The 15,634-nt window shown below is 38.4% G+C and overlaps 1 protein-coding gene across 4 annotated transcripts in view; it reads right to left on the reverse strand.

Moving 5' to 3' along the window:
* PIK3R4 (phosphoinositide-3-kinase regulatory subunit 4) overlaps positions 1-15,634 on the reverse strand; it is an 84,858-nt gene that overhangs the window by 59,626 nt on the left and 9,598 nt on the right. For all 4 annotated transcript variants that reach the window (XM_061167300.1, XM_061167298.1, XM_061167299.1 and 1 more), the window contains exons 3-6: positions 13,762-13,895; positions 12,030-12,612; positions 7,572-7,706; positions 4,635-4,856 (exon numbers count right to left, since the gene is read on the reverse strand). In XM_061167300.1, coding sequence (XP_061023283.1) covers positions 4,635-4,856; positions 7,572-7,706; positions 12,030-12,612; positions 13,762-13,895 — 1,074 coding nt within the window. The remainder of the gene's footprint in view (positions 1-4,634; positions 4,857-7,571; positions 7,707-12,029; positions 12,613-13,761; positions 13,896-15,634) is intronic.

Consider the following 15,634-nt stretch of genomic DNA (forward strand, 5'->3'; position numbering starts at 1 on the left):
TTTGGGTAAACTCTGGGAGTTGATGATGGACAGGGAGGCCTGGCATGCTGCAGTCCATGGGGTTGCAGAGTCAGACACAACTGAGCAACTAAACTGAAAAGATGTGTATCATATATGTTGACCAAAGTAAAAACAATTTAAATATTCAAAAGAACAGTTCATTAAATTTTGGTAAAACTATAATATTTCTACTTGTTAAATTATGGTTTCAAAGAATTTTTAATAACATAAGAACATTCTGAACATTCTGAACATTCAGAATATACATGTTACTAGATAAAGGTGTAAAAAATAACAAGACTGAAAAGTAATATAATACAGAGCTCTTAGGGGCTAGGCATTATTACACATGTTAATTCATTTTATCTTCAAAACAACTAGTGGGTTAGTTAATATTATTATCCTCATTTTACAGGCAGGGAAACAAAGGCGTACAGAAGATTAAATGATTTCCCCTAGAACCACAACCAGTAGGTGACAAAGCCAGGACTTGAACCTAGCAATCTAGTGTCAAGAATGGCTGCTCTTACAAACTCGACGCAAGTGTTCAAGAGCAACCAACTCAAAGCAAGATCCTTCTATGACCCACCTCCTAGAGTAATGGAAACAAAAACAAAAATAAACAAGTGGGACCTAAATAAACTTAAGAGCTTTTGCACAACAAAGGAAGCTATAAGCAAGGTGAAAAGACAATGCTCAGAGTGGGAGAAAATAATAGCAAATGAAACAACTGACAAAGAATTAATTTCCAAAACATATAAGCGGCTCATACAAGTCAAAACCAGAAAAACAAACAACCCAATCAAAAAGTGGGAAAAGATCTAAACAGAGATTTCTCCAAAGAAGACATACAGATGGCCAGCCAACACATGAACAGACGCTCACACTTATTATTTCCCCTGGTAGCTCAGATGGTAAGGAATCTGCATGTAAGGCAGAAGATCCAGGTTTGATCCCTAGACTGGAAAACCTCCTGGAGGAGGGAATGGCAACCTACTCCAGTATTCTTGCGTAGAGAATTCCACAGACTGAGGGGCCTGGTGGGCTACAGTCCACGGGGTCACAAAGAGTCAGACACGACTAAGTGATTACTAGAGAAATTCAAATCAAAACTACAATAAGATATCACCTCACTGGTCAGAATGGCCATCATCAAGAAGTCTACAAACAATAAATGCTGCAGAGGGTGTGGAGAAAAGGGAACGCTCTTGCACTGTTGGTGGGAATGTAAAAGGATATAGCCACTATGGAAGACGGTGTGGAGATTTCTTAGAAAAACTAGAAATAAAACCACCATGCTGCTAAGCTGCTGCTAAGTCACTTCAGTCGTGTCCGACTCTATGCGACCCCATAGATGGCAGCCCACCAGGCTCCGCCATATGATGCAATCTCACTCCTAGGCATATACCCTGAGGAAAACAAAATTGAAAAAAGACACATGTACCCCAGTGTTCATTGCAGCACTATTTACAATAGCTAGAACATGGAAGCAACCTAGATGTCCATCAACAGGTGAATGGATAAAGCAGCTGTGGGGTGTGGGTGGGGAAGGGGGATAATGGAATATTACTAAGCCATAAAAAGGAATGCTATTGAGTCAGTTCTAATGAGGTGGATGAAACTAGAGCCTATTATACAGAGTGAAGTAAGTCAAAAAGAGAAAGATAAATATAATTTACTAACGCATATATATGGAATCTAGAAAGACGGTATCGATCAATTTGTTTGTAGGGCAGCAATGGAGAAACAGACATAGAAAACAGACTTGTAGACATGGGGTAGGGGAGTGGGGGGAGAGAGTGAGATGTATGGAGAGTAACAAACTTTCATTACCACATGTAAATAGACAGCCAATGGGAATTCGCTGTATGATGCAGGGGACTCAAACAGGGGCTCTGTGTCAACCTAGAGGGGTGGATGAGGAGGGAGACGGGAGGGAGGTTCAAAAGGGAGGGGACATATGTATACCTATGGCTGATTCATGTTGATGTTCAGCAGAAAACAACAAAATTCTGTAAAGCAATTACCCTTCAATTAAAAAAATAAAAAAACAGTGCCGCTCTTAGCCAGTACATAACATATGCCTCACAGCATATATGGCAGAATGGGATGATGGGTGGAAAGAGGAGGCAAGGATGACTCAGAGGAAGGGAAAAAACAAAACCTTAACGGAGGCTGTACATGGGCTGGAGAACTGGAGGGGAGTTGTTTTAAGGTTTTTAGATCTTCCAATTTTTCTACATCTGTGCTAAGTTGTGTCGGACTCTTTGCAACCCTGTGGACTGTAGCCCGCCAGGCTCTTCTGTCCATGGGGATTCTCCAGGCATGAATACTGGAGTGGGTTGCCAGGCCCTCCTCCAGGATCGTGACTGAGGGATCAAATCCATATCTCTTATGTCTCCTGCATTGGCAGGCAGCTTCCTTGCAACTAGTACCACATGGGAAGTCCAATTTTTCTATAGCAAGTATGTATTAACTTTTATACACAAAAAATAAATGAAAATTACTTTAAAAGTAAAAAAAGATGATCCATAACTACAATGACCCAGAGAGATGGGATGGGGAGGGAGGTGGGAGGGGGGTTCAGGATGGGGAACACATGTAAATCCATGGCTGATTCATATCAGTGTATGGCAAAAACCACGACAATATTGTAAAGTAATTAGCCTCCAACTAATATAAATAAATGAAAACAAAAGAAAAAAGAACATAAAGGCCGTGCTTCAAAATACACATGGGGGCTTCCCTGGTGGTCCAGAGGGTAAGACTCCACCTTGCAGTAAGCACAAGGGACATGGGTTCCACCCCTGGTAGGGGAAGATTCCACATGCTCTGCAACAGCTAAGCCCGTGCACCACACTACTGAGCTCGCGCCCTAACGCCTGGAAGTCGCAACTCCTGAGCCTGTGTGCTGCAACTGCGGAAGCCATGCACCCAGAGCTTGCGCTCCACGACAAGAGCAGTCAGCAATGAGAAACCCATGCTCCACGACAAGAGCAGCCACGGCAATGAGAAGCCCACGCTCCACAACAAGAGCAGCCAGCAATGAGAAGCCCACGCTCCACGACAAGAGCAGTCCTCGCTCGCTGCAACTAAAGAAGCCCGAGTGCAGCAACAAAGACTGTCCAACATATAAAAAACAGAAAGCCCAAAAATAAAATAAATAAATCAACAAATCCGGTTTTTTTTACATCTACATGAATTGACCAATAGATGAAGTTTCAAGAATTACCTTTTCCAAAGAAAAGAAATAAAAATAAGATTACTTAAAGGAGACAGCAAGACAGAAAGAGGTGAGAAGCAAAGCATACTGTGTTCGGGAGTTGAGTTAGATGGAGTCCAAGACGGAAGGCTGAGATAAATCAATAAGCTAATGCAAAAGTTAAAAACAAACTAGAAAGGTCTGAAGAGAGGAGGTACAGTAATCTCCAGTTATAACAAGCAAGAACAGTAATTTCAAGACTTTTGAAAAGTAGGAAGTATCCTTTTTTCTACAACATTATACAGTAATATTAGCAGAAATAGGAATACTATTGCTAAATGAGTTTCTTTCCTATTTTTATTTTACAGGAAAAACATCCAACAGCAAACCTTTTATCAGTTACTTTCCCAGATTACTGAAAATCAAAATCTATAAATCCCACAGCTTCTGCTACTACATGAGAAAGTCTGGATACCTGCAAAGCTTCCCAGTGTGCAGAAGAGTGTTTAAGCTTTTTGAGTTAATAGACAAGTTTTACAATCATGTATAAAATGATATATAAAGAGTTAGTGGGTAATTGTAATAATATGGCTTTAGCATATAATATTTCATAAATAACAAACCTAAAATTGAAAAGGTCAGTACAATCAGGTGGAAAATGATCAGTTACTACTCCAAAATGAAAAATAGTAACTCTTAGTGTAGAATATGACTTAATCTACTCAAAATAAGTTGATTTCTTTCTAATTTTGAATCTAAATGCAACAGGAATCATATGCAGATAAAATACAAGATTATTTCTCTTCTTTAGATAAATCTGAAAATTAAGAATTCAAACATTTTAAAAAAATAGTGGGAAAAAAGTCGACCAATTCTTCAAAAATTTTTGGTTTTACAAAAAGCAAAGCCTCTAAGCTTCCTAATTAGACTGATTTTCAATCATAACTATACTTTGTTATTTTCTGATTGCAAAAGTGATGCATGTTTACTATAGAAAATTTGACAAATATGGAAAAAAGGAAAAAAAAAAAAAAAAACCCAATTACCTGTAATCCCAGCCCCAGAGATAATCACTGCTTACAACTTAGTATATTCAGCCTTTTTAATATATCATTTGTTATTATTATTACCTATACTCAACTGAGTTCAGTCACTTTAGTAATATTTCATGGTACTTTCCCAGGTCATTAAATATTCCTTCAAAACATACTTTTTAATGACTACATGGTATCCCTTTATATGCACGTATCAATCTCTTGATCAGCTAGGATATTTCCATCACCCAGAAGCATGAAGGACAGAAATACCAGGAATTCATTTCCTTATTAATGAATTCTGGTAGTACTATCACCTTTCAGACTGCATGGAAGTTATCTGTTTGAGAAGATAATCCAAATCTTAAAGATAAATTTAAAAACAAACAAAAACATACCAACTATACTATCAAAAAAAGCTCCACGCAGATGCCAATCATTTTTATCATTCAGGAAAGTGATCATGTGTGATAACAAAACATCATTGGCTTTCTGACGTCCAAAGAATACACACAACCGTGTTATCCCATTTTCCATTAAGGTTTGTTTCACGATATTTTCAGGGTCACTTAGCAAAGTGACAACTTTCTGCTGGACCATTTCATGTAAGGCTTGGAGCTCTAAAAAAAGAAAAAAGAAAAATGTGATCAATTTTCTTTCCTCCAAACATATAGACCCAGTCTTTCTCAATCCTTGGAGGAAACAGAATGATTACAGAAGCCACCACGGAAAACCTACAATCACTAAGTTTTTCCACTACTCAAAGCTTTGAAGGATAGCTGGAAAAATGAAACATAGATTGAAAAACATAGTAATAAGCAGATGCTACAAGCATGGTTACTATCTCACTATTTACTAGCTCTATTTATGAGGCTCCAAGAAAAAAACTATGGGGAAGCACCAGAGAAAGATACTGTCCAATAAGATTGACCTAGGGAAGTAAAACCACTTAAGACTGGTCAGGATATAATCTGATGGTACAGGTGTTGGTTAATTACAGTTTAGAAAGCCAGAAAACATACTGCAAGTCCTGACAAGACTTCACATGATCTGGCCACCACCTCCTTCTCTGATCTTATCTCCTACCCACCCTACCTTTTTCATTCATTTATTTAGGTAGTTGGTTGTCTTCCCCTTACTAAAACAGTCTCAAGAGAGCAGGGATCTCTTCTGTCTCACTTACCACCATATCCCTAAATGTTCACAGCAAGCACATAAACTGCCTTATGCAAAGCTCATTTAACAGTTATACTGACTAAATGAATGAAGGCAGAGCCCACTTCTGGTGCAGCCACTGTCAAGCGAGAAGGTGGTCTGAAAGACACAATTCTATATTCACGTTAAGAAAAACTTTAGATTAACTCCCCAAAAGTTTTATTGCCTAACTTCATTACTTAAAACGTCCAAGGACTTTTGCTGGTGGTCCTGCTGCTGCTGCTAAGTTGCTTCAGTCGTGTCCGACTCTGTGTGACCCCATAGACAGCAGCCCACCAGGCTCCCCCGTCCCTGGGATTCTCTAGGCAAGAACACTGGAGTGGGTTGCCATTTCCTTCTCCAATGCATGAAAGTGAAGTCGCTCAGTCGTGTCCGACTCTAAGCGACCCGATGGACTGTAGCCTACCAGGCTCCCCCATCCCTGGGATTCTCCAGGCAAGAGTACTGGAGTGGGGTGCCACTGCCTTCTCCCTCCTGGTGGTCCAGGGGTTAAGAATTCACCTTGCAATGCAGGGGGCGTGGGTTTGAACCCTAGTCAGGGAACTAAAATCCTACATGCCCTGGAGCAACTAAGCCCATGCTCAACAACTAGAGTGCCCGTGCACCAGCATGAAAGGTCCCAATGACACAATGAAAATTCCAAGTGCCCTAACTAAGGCCCAATGCAGCCAAATAAATATTTTTTAAAAAATAAACAGTCCAATTACATGCTTATAGGATGTACAACAGTATTATTTTCCAAGTAATTCTGAGAATTTCCTTTCTGATACATTATTTCATAAGTTTAAAATTATTCCAGTGTCTTCAATTCCAAATAATATTTGTTGCATAAAATGATCCATTTAACAAGTAAATGAGACACTATAGCCATCTTCAGTTCAGTTGCTCAGTCGTGTCCAACTCTTTGCAACCCTGTGGACCGAAGCACACCAGGCCTCCCTGTCCATCACCAACTCCTGGAGTTTACTCAAACTCATATCCATCGAGTCGGTGATGCCATCCAACCATCTTATCCTCTGTCATCCCCTTCTCCTCCTGCCCTCAGTCTTTCCCGTCATCAGGGTCTTTTCCAATGAGTCAGCTCTTCGCATCAGGTGGCCAAGGTATTGGATTTCAGCTTCAACATCAGTCCTTCCAATGAACACCCAGGACTGATCTCCTTTAGGATGGACTGGTTGGATCTCCTTGCAGTCCAAGGGACTCTCAAGCGTCTTCTCCAACACTACAGTTCAAAAGCATCAATTCTTCGGCGCTCAGCTTTCTTTATAGTCCAACTCTCACATCTATACATGACTATTGGAAAAACCATAGCCATGACTAGACAGACCTTTGTTGACAAAGTAATATCTCTGCTTTTTAATACTGTCTAGGTTGGTCATAACTTTCCTTCCAAGGAATAAGCGTCTTTTAATTTCATGACTGCAATCACCAACTGCAGTGATTTTGGAGCCCGAAAAAATAAAGTCTGCCACTGTTTCCACTGTTGCCCCATCTGAAAAGTAGATTTCTTTAGTTTTTCTGAACTAGAAATATCTTAGAAAACATTTTAGTATATTATTTGACTTACAAATATTTAACACAATAAACATTAACTAAAAGCCTGTTAAAAAGCTGTATGGATGTAGAGAAACGTGAGCCAGGGACAGACCTTACAGACTTCCCCATTACATTGTTCCTTTATGATAAAAGGTATGGGTTTTGATACAAGAATCATAGGTAGTATGAAATAAATAGTTTATGACTGAGTATATGTCAGAATATACTCATATAAGTAGGAAAGGCTTAGATTCCTTAGCTATGGTGTTGTCAATGCTTTTTCCTTTATCCTATAATTATTGTATAATTCAGCTAGCTTTGCTGTTGACACAAATCAATTCTGGCTGAAAAACTACTGAGGTGAGAATCTGTGGTGACAGGTTGGTCATTTTCTGGCTAGATAACAATGCAAAAGAACGAGTAGAAGAGAACAGTCAAACAATAGGAATCCTTTCCTCTATACATCTGGTATTCTTTCATTTTACATTAGAATTATAAAAGAGAGTTTGCTGCAAGTTCACATTCTAAGTAACAGCAATTCGTTATAAATTAACAGAAAATTCAGAAGAGAAAAATCATACTACCTGTGTCATAATTTCCATTGGGGTGTGTAACTTCATCTATTTCTTCACTATTTGGGTCATTTTCCATATTGAGATTTTTCAACTGTACTAATTCCAGGAATCTCAAAGCTGTTTCTGCCAGCAGAGCTATGTTTTCTATAAAAGGGAGAAAATTTATAATAATTATAATCATAAATTTGTATAATGCTTATAACTTATCTTCCCTAAATCTTAATACATATAAATAATAAATCATAAAACTAAAGAAAAGCAGGACTTTCCAATTTAGCACTTAACCTAATCTGACTTTTAGTGACTGATCTCATAATCTACAACTATACCCAAACTACCAGTTTTAATAATAAAACAAAACTTCTTTTAAAAATACAGAAATGTATAACATGATAACTACAGTTAACATTGCTATATGGTATATATGAAAGTTATTGGAGTAAATCCTAAGAGTTCTCATTACAAGGAAAAACATTTTTTTTCATTGCTTTTTATTATATCTTTGTGAGACGATGGGTGCTAACTAAAGTTACTACAGTAATCACTTTACAATATATATAAATCAGGCCATTATCCTGTACATCTTAAAACTATATAGTAATGTATGTCAATTACATCTCAGTAAAACTGGAAAAAATACCAAATAACCAAAATATAGCCCTCAAATCATTTGAAGCAAAAAAAAAGCTTAATTCTTCCACAAAGACTTATCTCTTCAACAGCATTATGCTGAGTAAGAGACACACAGCAGGCTACCAGAGAAACACATTTCACATTAAATTAAAAAGCCGACCTTTAGGATCACCCAGAGCCTGGCTCAGACCTCGACCCCGACACTTACAGCTGACTGCTCAGCCAATCTGAGTCTCAGTTTCCTCACACATAACTGAGTTAGGACTACCTCAGAGGCCCACTACCCACGCGCATCAACCCTTAAGGGACTGCTTTACAGTGACCCCAGGGTTCCTGCTGAACCAGCGGGACGCTGTCTGTCATGCCCCTGCAGTGGCCCGCCTCCTCCCCTTTCTCGCTGATCCTCTAAGACTATTCCCCTCTCCTCGCCGCTGTGAGAACATCTGCTCCATAGTGCTGCTGCCACACCTGCTGCTGACTCTACCTGCTCTGGGCTTCCACCTTCCTCCTCCTCCCATCTTTATGTATTCCTGCCTCTATCCTTCCCCTCTCACTTCCATGCTTTATATGTGACCACACCCTCAGAGACATACTTTCTCTTCTCAGCAGTCAGTGGCACTGAACATGAACTACCTCCTATTTATTCTAAGAGTCACTTTTTCTTCACTTTTTAACATCTCTGAAATAGAGATGCATCCCACCATAATTGATATTTTTTAGTCTATCAAATACAGCGATTCCCTTCATCATGGAGTCCCACCCCCTAGGCTTGCTAGGTTCAACACTTTTCTGAATAGGACAAAAATGTACCTCTAAGCAAACAAGTTATTGATACCTTGCAGCACCTACTCACCCTAAAGACAGGCGAATTCTATACCATTCTCTGATGATTCCAGATGAATACTCCCACTTTAATGAAAGTATCTTTATTAGGAAAAGTCTCTTCTTTTCCTGGGCACCTCTCAAGTCTGAATAGATCTATTACTTATCTCCCCATTTATGCTCATAAACTACAGCACACTTGTCAGTTCACTTTACACAAGATACAAATCTATAGCAGCATCTCTTGAGTTTAAAAACACTATAAAAAAGAAAATTTTAATTGATTTTTAAACATTTATCATTATTGACACGTGTGGTTTAATGACACTTAGCCATACAAGTTCAAAGAGACTTCTGACTCTATGTAGAAACACAGCCTCCTCATGCTTACGCCACGGCTCACCATAGCCGTGTGGCACAGGGCACTGCAAGGTCCTGGCACTGACCCTGGGTCACCACGGCCTCTCACCCTGAGACCAGCAGACAGATAAAAGCAGAGTGCCTCAAAGTCAAGGTCCACACCCGCAGCTCTGAGAACTGAGAAAGAACCAGGCCTGGTACACTCTGGTGGTATCCCTCAGCCTCTCCCCTCCCCAGCTCCTCAGCTGGGAAATGAAGACACTCTAATACCTACTGCTCAAGACTGGGGTGTCAGCTTCAACAGCTAGACAGACCTTAAAATCTTAGAAGCCAGAACCTAGAACCTGGAGCCTATTACACAGAGTGAAGTAAGTCAGAGGGAGAAAGACAAACACTGTATATTAACGCAGACATATATGGAATTTAGAAAGACGGTACCAAAGGTCCTACATGCAGGGCAGCAAAGGAGGCACAGACGGAAAGAACAGACTTCTGACTCAGCGGGAAAAGGCAAGGGTGGGATGATTAGAGAGAACAGCACTGAAACACATGCACTACCAAATGGGAAATAGATGACAAGTGCAAGTCCAATGCATGAAGCAGGACACCCAAAGCGGGTGCTGTGGGACAACCCAGAGGGATGAGGTGGGGAGGAAGGTGGGAGGGAGGTTCAGGATGGGGCAGACGCACATATACCTGTGGCTGATACATGTTGATGTATGGCAGAGGCCATCACAATATTGTAAAGGAATTATTCTTCAGTTAAATTAATTAAAAAAAAATAAAGAATCCAGAACCTATTTCAGAATCGCTGTATCTTATACAATTAACCCTTGCAACCATGAGCAGTACATGCCCTTACACAAAGCAGATTTTTCAATAAACAGTCGCTACTGTTTTTATGCTATGACTGCTAGTAAATGAATGTAAATATGATATATTAATATAATACCTACACATCAGAATCTTACCTATTCACTACAACTGAGAAAAGACTAAGACACACTCAGCCAAAAGTAGCTCATAATAGTCTAAAAAACACAGCCTGTTTTTAAAAACCATAGGCTTTTCTTTAATTTAATTTTATTCAGTACAATTAAGTTGATCCTTGAACATCTGAATTTTTCTCAATAATAAACTGAAATATTAATATTAAATAATATTAAATATTTTATATTTATATTACTAAATAATGTTAATAAATAACTCAACATTAAATTAAATTACAGCATCACACAATCCATGGCTGGCTGAAATCCACAGATGCAGAACCATGGGCAGAGGGCCAACTATAAATTATAAGAGGATTTTCAACCGTGTGGAGGGTCAGTATCCCTAAGCCCTATGTTGTTCAAGGGTCAACTGTATTTCTCTTTACCAAGTGAATTATAAACATGCTTTGTTCCAAATAATAAACCTGGATATGTCTTAAAAGAAATTCTGAAATTCCTAAGCCTAAAATTTACACCTATACAGCTATGGAAATCAGAAACCATAAATAGGCAGATGGATAAATATTTTTTAAAAAGCCAACAAGCACCAATCACTATGTGGATGTGTGTAGCTATAAAGACAGAGTCCAAAGATCATTTCTCACATTCTATGAAAATAACAAGTAAATCATAAAATAATAAACTAATAATAATAATAAATAATAAACTAATAATAATCTTTCAAAAAAAGAGACATTATCATCACCACACATATGTCACATACTATTTACAAAGACTTCAGAATTCCTGATTTCCATCAGATTATATCTTAGAAATAAATCATGGAATTATGTGAATATTTCAAGACATTTTCCATGCAGAAATAAGCATTCAAAATTAATTTAGGGAGCTAAAAATACAAATCTGTATCACTTGATTTTATGAGTGAGAATTATTTATAAAAACAGGTAGATGTGTTAATGTAACACACCCACTTCACCACAAAGAAGTCACACTTCCTAAGCATCATAGTAACTGAGTGAGTGAAGTCGCTCTGTCATGTCTGACTCTTTGTGACCCCACGGACTGTGGCCTACTGGGTTCCTCCATCCATTGGATTTTCCAGGCAAGAATACTGGAATGGGTTGCCATTTCCTTCTCCAGGAGATCTTCCCAACCCAGGGATTGAACCCGGGTCTCCCACATTGTAGGCAGACGCTTTACCGTCTGAGCCACCAGGGAAGCTGAAAGAACCTTCAAATTCGGTAACCTAACAGGCTAGATCCTTTCAACACCAAACTACCCAGCAAAATTAACCTTTTTCAACAGCAATAGACTGTAATACCCTAATACTAATATTCAAGCAAACATATCTGTTCAGAGAAACTTTAGAAAGGCCCAAAGACACTAGATCAGAAGCACATAGTTGCAAACATCTTACTCCACATTAAATATAATATTTCCAATAAAGTCATAGAATTCTGTGCTATATATTTTTCACTTAATAACTGATCATTTCAAATAATGAGAGTACACACAAAGCTTGAGTTTCATGAACAGATCAGCTATAAATATTACCAAGATGTACACAAATAATTCAAGGACCAAAGTTCAAGGTTATCTTTCGAATTTCCAGAAATATCAGAGAAACAAGAGGTATTACGGTCAGTTACTAACTTCAGGATGTCAGTGGTCATTTACTGTGACAATAAGCTCTTACCAGCGTAGGCTAGCCTGACAATTGTGGCATCATCCTGGGCCAAGTGGGCTATGCCTGGCAGGATGTACTCTGGGTAAATGTTGACATCGTTGCGAGGAACCTCCTTCACAAGAGCAAGAACTTTAGTCAACGTCCTCAAGGCTTGGGCCCTCACTCTGGGAACAGAGTCATTGCTGAAATGCAAAAGATAAGGAGTAATACGATCCAAAAGAATTTCTACACTTAATCTTGGGGCCAAATGGAGAATAAGTTCCAAAGCGGCAAGCTTGGAGTCGCAGTATTTCAGGGTCTGCAGGCAGGACGTTATAACTGACACCAAGATAACCAGCCCATTCTCCTTGGGTTCTCCATCCACTTTCTCCAGCAGATCGTGTCCACAGAGATTGTGAATAATGTTGTCCAAATCCTTCCTTATAACCAGAATACGCTCATCTGCTGAAAGAAATGTTTCTTTGGCAAACTGGGCCATATAGGGCTGAAGAAAAGTGTAGAATATTTCAGGAAAGGCATGGCCACGTTGCTGCTTTAAGTAATCTTCTGCCTCTAAACGCTTATCTGGTTCACGGTGAATCATCTGAGTTACCTACACCAAGGGGAGAATGGGAGTAAAACACATATTTAAGAAAAGCAAATTAAATCAGATCAAAGCTACAACAGCAACTTACACATGACTTAAAGGGATTCTGAGGTAATACTGACTCTTTCCAATCTTCACCTTTCAAACTACTTTCAGAACCTGACTACTGAGTAAAATGTGACTCTACTATCACCCTATAAAGCAAGAGGAAATCACAGAGTAACGTACTCTAGATGGTCCAGACACATAAAGAGGATCAAGTCTTAAAAAGTAGTCAAATTCATTCCTTTTACAGCTAAGAAAAGGTAGGCCCAAATTCATAAAGTTACTTAGCCAACAGAACATGATAATGAGTGCCACACCGAGGACAGACAGGTATGCCAGCTCCTAAATCCAGTGTACTGTTCACTGGACGTGAGCTAAACTGGCTTCCTCTGGAGCATCTTACTTTTTAATATTTGCCACTTTTAAGAGAAATCAAAATGCATGTTTCCCTACCTTACTAAAGAATGTTTTAAAGACACCATATAACCTTTCAATGGCTCAGACTCATCATCAGATGCATCAGTTACTGTAGTAAATGCTGTAAAAAAAAAAAAAATCCCCTCAAACAGCAGTGTGGATATACTGCTGACGTGATCTCCCAGTATCCTTCACATCTGATCTGCTATACTAACGGGTGATTCAACAGCCCCCCTGCCAGACCTGCCCTCAGAGTCAAGGGAGGTCTACAAAGCTAGCTGCTTCTATATGAAATGCCCTGCTATTGCTGCATTACACTCAAGCTGATTCTCCTGTCTCCTCATTTTAGATATTTATCCTCTTCATTACCTACCAGCAAGCTCTATCTGGACAACCTAATGCCCAAGCACCTCCTTATTTCCTTCCAAATCTGTCCAAAGCAGAGTTAGGATTTTAATGGAAAGATGTGTGTGTATGCGTATGTGTTTATAATACACAGTCAAATGAGCTCTGTGTCTAAGAAGGGGGAAAAATTAGATATTTCTGCTTAACAAACTAAAAACGATAGAAGGCTTATATTAGTCTATGGGGCTCTATTGCTTGTCACAAATTCAGAATGTTCCAGAGAACTAAATAAAAGGAAGAATATAATTCTATTTAAAACATTATGGTAAATATTTGCAGCATAGTTACCAATTCTCTGATACTGCGATCTTCGATTTTACTTAGCACCTGTTCAGGGAAAAACTGCCCATTTCTATAGGCCAAAAGTTGAGAGAGATCAAACAGAGGCACGCCTTCTGTAAAAAGCTCAGCTATCACACAACCTGGAAAACAACAGGGAATAATTCCATTAAAAATGAAATGCAAGAGATCATCAATACAAATCAAGAACTCGGAGAATTCATGAAACTCAAGGTACAAAACTTCTTTAATGTAACATACAACTACAATCAAGCAAGGCAGAAAAAATGACTACTGCCCAATCATCAGTTTCCAGAAGTATGAAGTCAAAAAAGGTCTACTTAATTCTTCTCCTTCTTAGAAAAATTAAATTACTTCCTTGTTCAATAATTTAAAACAAATGTACTACACATACTTTATATACACACACGTATTAGGAGAGACAAGGATAGATTGAAAGTCATAAGACAGTGTTTTTATTACGATTTTATACACATTAAGCTCATAAGAAACTACTGAGAAGTTGTACCTGACAACTCATTTACTAACCATTAAACAAAAAGTTATCAGGTGCCTACCACTAGACTTTAACAGTGCATGAAACAGATAAAATCCCTGCCCTCATGAAGCTCTTATTCTAGAAGAGAGAAAGTAAACCAGCGAACACACACAATTATAAAATGGGAAGTGCTAAGAAGTGTGGTTGTAAGATTAAAGGGGGAAAAAAGAGATACCCTTCGTTGTGCACTTACATAATCTTCCAACAAGAAATGTACCTACATTCCCAAAAAGACAAAGCCGTTTCACTGAATCATCACGACACACATTTAACAAGCTTTAAGGAGACTGCTGAACAACCTGAGTCACAGCCTTGCAAGTGCCGGTCCCTCTGCCTGGGATGCCAACTCCATCGAGAATCTTCATTGCTTATACCTAAACCTCTTTCAGATCTTGAATCAAATGTCATCTTAGCAATATGGCATTTCTTGACTGCCCAGTTTAAAACTGCAAGACCCCTAACACAACTACCCCACTCTCAACACCTAGCACAATCCCCTTTCCCTGCTGTTTTTCCCCACAGCACCAATGCCACATTTTATATTTTATGCATTTATTTCTTTACTATCCATATACCCACTAGAATGCAAACTCCACAGGGATTTTTGTCTATTTTGTTCACTAAAAGATCTCTAGCAACTAAGACAGTTCTTGATATATAATAAACATTCAATAAATTTCTTAATTTCTATCCATATAGTATCAAGTTTTATAATAAAAAAAAATAAAAAGTTATTAAGAACACCAAAGCAAAGAGCAAACAGAAGAACTGAACAATACTATAAACTAGATCTAATGGATATCAAAGAACACTCACTCCATCTAACAGAATACAAAATTCTTCTCAAGTACATTTGGCACACTCTCCAGATGAAACCATATGCTAGACCATAAAACAAGCTTCAGTGAGTTTTAAAGGACTGAAATCATAGAAATTATGTCCTTCAAACCACAATGGAATGGAATAAATCAGTAACAGAAGAAAAATTTGAAAAATTCACAAATATGTAGAATTAAACAACACATTCATAAATAACCAATGACCACAGAAAACTTACAAAATACTTTGAGATAAATGAAAATGAAAGCAATATACAAAAATGTATGGGATGCAACTAAAGCAGCAGTTGGAGAAAATGTAAACTATAAACACCTATCTTGTAAAAGAGAAGCTCAAAACAATAACCTAATCTTAACCTTGAGAAACAAACTGAAACCAAAGGAAAAAGAAGGAAAGGAAAACCAGAAATTGGGGGGAAAATTTATGCAATAGAGTATAAAATACACTAGAGACCATTAACAAAACCAAAAGCTCGTGCATTGA

This window comes from Dama dama, chromosome 19, assembly GCF_033118175.1.
Source record: "Dama dama isolate Ldn47 chromosome 19, ASM3311817v1, whole genome shotgun sequence".
NCBI classification, from domain to species: Eukaryota; Metazoa; Chordata; class Mammalia; order Artiodactyla; family Cervidae; genus Dama; species Dama dama.